Raw genomic sequence first — 4,478 nt, 5'->3', positions numbered from 1 at the left:
GGGAAGAGATACAAACAGTACAGAGGAACTGAATCCCAATTCCAAATGATCTTGAGGAATGGGAGAAATGATCTGAGACCAGCAGCATGAGGCTCCCTGCAGAGGAGTGTAACAGCAACCTGAGGATGGGGAAATCAAATACACCAGCCCCAAGCAATCCATTACCTGCTACAGCACTGCAGGAATTGGGAAAATGGGGGGAAACTCCCCCAGAGCCAGCAAATAACTTGGTAAAGTCAGGTTGGGGCAACCTGGGCTAGTGGAAGGTGTCCCTGCCCGTGGCTGGGGGTGGAATGAGATGGGCTTTCAGGTCCCTTCCCCCCCAAAGCAGTGTGGGATTGGAGCCTCAGCGAGTCTGGTGATCCCAGACTTCCAGAGGAGCAGGAGTTTTCTGCTTGTGCTGACCTGCCAAGACCCCACGGGGTTTGTGGGCACCTCACAGGTGATTATTGATGTTGCTTTCAACTTTATTGCCCCCCCAGGGTTTGGCCTGGGGCATTTTCCCGTGGAGAGCTGACAGTGCTCTTTGGAAGCACTTGGGTGATCCTTCCCTGCTGGAATCTTTGTGTGGGTGAGGAGAGGAGGAAACAAAGCCAAAGCTTTTGATGAGGAGCATTTGCAAAAGAGCCCAGAGCTTTTCGTGGGTGGGGAGTGGAGCTGGTGCCAGCAGCAGGGTTTATCTGATTTTTCTCAATACCTGGATGGTGTTACTGTGCCAGTTCCCAGTTCCCAGTGTCCCAAGATCCCATGTAAGCAGCTTTGGAGTCATTCCTGTGGCCTGTGCAGCCACGTGGTGAGATGAACACATCACTCAGCAATGCCTGGGGCAGGCAGGGCTGCAGAAACCCATCCCTCCAAGAGAAGGGTGGCCTTTGCTCCAGGAAGTGTCCACAGGCACTGCAAGAAGCTGCTTTTTTTTAATTTTTTTCAACCATTCATTAAAACTAACAGTCCTCAAGACGCTGGATTCGCTCTGTTCCAACCCTCCATGGATCCTCCAGCTTTTTGTGAGCTCTGAAACCACAATTCCCATGCCAAGGAGCCTCCTTTTCGTGGTTTTTCTCAGCATTGTCTCTTTGCATGGAAGAAAAAACTTCTCCCTCACGTGAAGCTGCTTTTCTCCTGGAGCTGCTGGAGAGGAAACTTGCTCCCTATCAGCCCAGCCTCCTGGTATGAGGAGGGCTGCAATTCCTGCCCTGCGTGTTATCCCTGTTCCTCTGGGCTTTGACGTGACCTTTTGCCAAATGTGAGTGACCTGTGGTCAGCCCTGAGATCTTCATTTGCCTCTTCTGGTGTCTCCAGCCCTGTCAGGGGTGTTTGGCTTTGATATTCCCACAGCAGCTAATCTGATGCAACTGTGGGATTTGTGCTTTGTTAGTTCTGCCTGGCTGATCGAGGAGGAGGAGGAGAGGAGTCTTCTGTGACACTGCACAGGCTTCAGGGTCCAGCTCCAGCTCTGGCCCCCCACCCTGCCAAAGGTGAGGATAATTCCTGGAGGGGAGAGGGTGTTTCTGCTCCCATGGCTGTGCCTTCAGCGTGGAAACACTTTTGAGGAACCACAGAGGGTTAAAACCACATGTTTGAAAGCAGCCCGGGGGAACAGTCACATGCACAAGGGAGATTTTGCAAGTTGGTGCTTGCAGCTCGGGGTGAGGAGAGGGAGGCAGGGGCACAGGCTGAGCTGTGCCTGGTTAGTCTGTGAGCCAGGGAGACACAGGCAAGAGAGGGAACTTTCCCAGCACAGGCTGGGGCTGCAGGACCAGAGACTTCCTGCTTGGTGGTGGCACCTGGGCAGTGCAGAGTGGGACAATGGCACAGAAAGGCCAGGCAGGAGGAGGAGGAGGGGACTGAGCTGCCTTCCCAGGACCAGGAGCGAGCTGGACCAGGTAAGGCTCTGCTGGCAGCTCAGGAAATGAAGCAGGACTGGCTGAATGTTTCTCTGCTGTTTAGTGAGGGCTTGGAGGTGCCTGAAAAAGAGGGTCCACAGCCTGAAGGAGGCAAAGTCACCACAGAGACGTTGGCATTGCATAAAAAATAGGAAGAGATGTTGAGAGACAGAGCCTGGGAGTGCAGGAGATGAGAGGCTGCTCCTCCAGCTGGCACAGGAGGCACCAGAGGAAGATTTGGGGGGGACAGGGGGGCCCCACCTCCAAAATGGGCAGTTCTGCAGTAAAAGGCAGCAGAGCCACATGAGGTCTGTGCTGCACAAAGAGGCAAAAGCAGAGCTGCTCTGGGCACGGAGCTGGTCCTGGCTGGGGAAGGCTATTCCTTCCTGCAGCTCCCTGATGGGTGGGAATGGCTGAGCTGCCCTGGCCTGCTGCACCTTCACTGTCACCTCCTGGGGACTGTCCTCCAGAGACCCCAAATTCTCTAAGACATCTAAGCCACAGAGCCTTGATTCACCTCTAACTTACTGTGCCAGCAGCAGCAACAGGTTGTTTGATTTTAAGTAGGTTTTTTTTTAGTTTCTAATTAGATTTTCCTTTAGTTTCCTCTGTTCTTTCACTCTTTGCTGCTGTTTTCTCTGGGCTTTTCTGTCTTGATTTTTGTTTTCCCCTCTTGTTTGATTCTAACCTGAAAGGATCGATGGCAAAAGGGGGGAAGGAGGGAGAAAATTCACCGTCTCAACCACCTTTTGGTGCTGGTTGATGTGCTCTGTAACAACGTGGCTGCCCGTGATGCTGGTGGGAGGGCTGTGCTCAGAATTTCGGGGAATTGCTCCTCACCTGAAGAGCAGGTGCTGTGCCCACCCTGTGCACACACACACTGCCCACCTCCTGGGCAACATTTATCGTGGTTTGTCCCCTTTAAGGGTGAGTTTCCAGCCCTCTGAGGGGTTTTTCCCGCCAGCAGAACCTCTCCTGTTGTTTCTCTTGCCTCCTTTCTTGCCAGGGACTATCCTGGCTGTGTGCAAGGGGGGGAATTGCAGCAACAACCCCCAGCCAGAGAGAAAACAACCCTCTTTGGAAGGAGGGTGGGTGAAATCCTTGAGGGACCCTCACACCAGGGGACAGCAACAGGCAGAGGTTAAAAAGAGGGTGATGTTTTTGGAGAGCTGGTGCGGATGTAGCCGAGCCACGTGAGGGGGAAGATCATTGAAAAAGTAAACTTCAGAGTCTTCCAAGCTTTAATAGCCACCCACAAGTCTTGGCAGTGGGTTAGAGGCTTACATCAGCAGGCAAACCCGTGGGCACAGTGCCTGCTGTGAGAACTCCCCCTGGCACTGAGGGGAGAGGAGAGCAGAGCAGAGACCCTCAAAGGCTTTGCTGCTCCGGGTGAGAGCTCCTGCTTGGCTCTGCCTTCAGCAGAGGCATTTTTTCTGCCTGATCTGCGCTGCTCCAGCCGTGAGGAGGGGATTTATACCCGGCACGGTGAGCGGGGTGTGGCGCTTCCAAGGAGGGGCTTTTCCACCGGCTCTCCAGAGCAAAGAGCCCTCTGGCTTCACAGGGACAAATCCTGCCTGTTCTTGGCCAATTGCTTACAAAATACGAATGCTTAAGGATGTCAGGATAATTTAAGGAATATTTAAGGACAACCTTTCCAGCTGTTAACGAAAAAACAAAAGGTAATTGCAGCAGGAGGCGAGTCTGTGCTTACTGTGCTCGGGGCTGCCCAGCACCTGCCAAGTGCAGGGTCCAAGGAGCAAAGTCACTGATGTTATCCCTTATTTGCTGTCTCTGCAAGATTTAGGATTTTCTTTTTCTCTTTTCAGGGCTAAAAGAAAAATGCCTCCTGGCTCGTGGAAAGCAGGATCTCGAGGCAGGCAGCAGTGGGAGTGTGAGTGAGGGTTTCACAGTCTGCTCCCCAGCCGGCTGCCGGGGGAGCTGAGCTGGTGCTTCTCAGCAGGGAGAGAGATAAATGCTGAATTTCTCACACCACAACAGAGAATCCCTCAGGGAGAGGCACCTCCAGCATGGCCCAGAAAAGCCAAACTGGCGGGACTGGGAAAAATGGGTCCTCCCTCCTCTACTGTAAGAGTGATTTAAAGGAAGAATCCCTGCAGTGGGTGACAGGTGAGTGGTTTGTTGATAAGGAGAGAGGCAGATCTGAGCACGAGGCCCTTAAAATAACCACAGACAAACTTTTTTTAAAAGATGCTCTTTAACAGCATCTCATTTTCCAAAGTGACTGAACAGTGTGGATGTTTCAGCATTTTGGGAAGGGGATGGAGACACTGACTTTTTAGGAATACCTGATATATAGGAATGAATTGACATCAACCTATTGAAAATCAAGACCCTGGAAGTCCTTTTCTCCTGGCCTTCCAAGACAAATTTGGGAAACTTGACTTGTAGTGTGGGCAGCAGGGCAGGGGGGATTCTGCCCCTCTGCCCCCTCAGGTGAGACCCCCCTGCAGAGCTGCTCCAGCCCTGGGGAACAGCACAGAGAGGACATGGAGCTGCTGGAGAGAGTCCAAAGGAGGCCCCAAGAGGATCAGAGGGATGGAGCAGCTCTGCTGGGAGGAAAGGCTGGGAGAG

The 4,478-nt window shown here is 52.8% G+C and overlaps 1 protein-coding gene across 1 annotated transcript in view; it reads left to right on the top strand.

The window, feature by feature from the left end:
* The first annotated feature begins 1,828 nt into the window (after positions 1–1,828).
* Positions 1,829–4,478, top strand: part of TMEM268 (transmembrane protein 268) — a 12,378-nt gene continuing 9,728 nt past the window's right edge. The window contains exons 1-2 of the mRNA XM_029960594.1: positions 1,829–1,886; positions 3,713–4,057. Coding sequence (XP_029816454.1) covers positions 3,914–4,057 — 144 coding nt within the window. The 5' untranslated portion in view covers positions 1,829–1,886; positions 3,713–3,913. The remainder of the gene's footprint in view (positions 1,887–3,712; positions 4,058–4,478) is intronic.

This window comes from Manacus vitellinus, unplaced genomic scaffold (genome assembly GCF_001715985.3).
Source record: "Manacus vitellinus isolate BGI_N305 unplaced genomic scaffold, ASM171598v3 scaffold_27_pilon, whole genome shotgun sequence".
Classification (NCBI taxonomy): Eukaryota; Metazoa; Chordata; class Aves; order Passeriformes; family Pipridae; genus Manacus; species Manacus vitellinus.
Note: the sequence above shows the minus strand (reverse complement) of the source record. Positions and strands in the feature narration are given on the sequence as shown.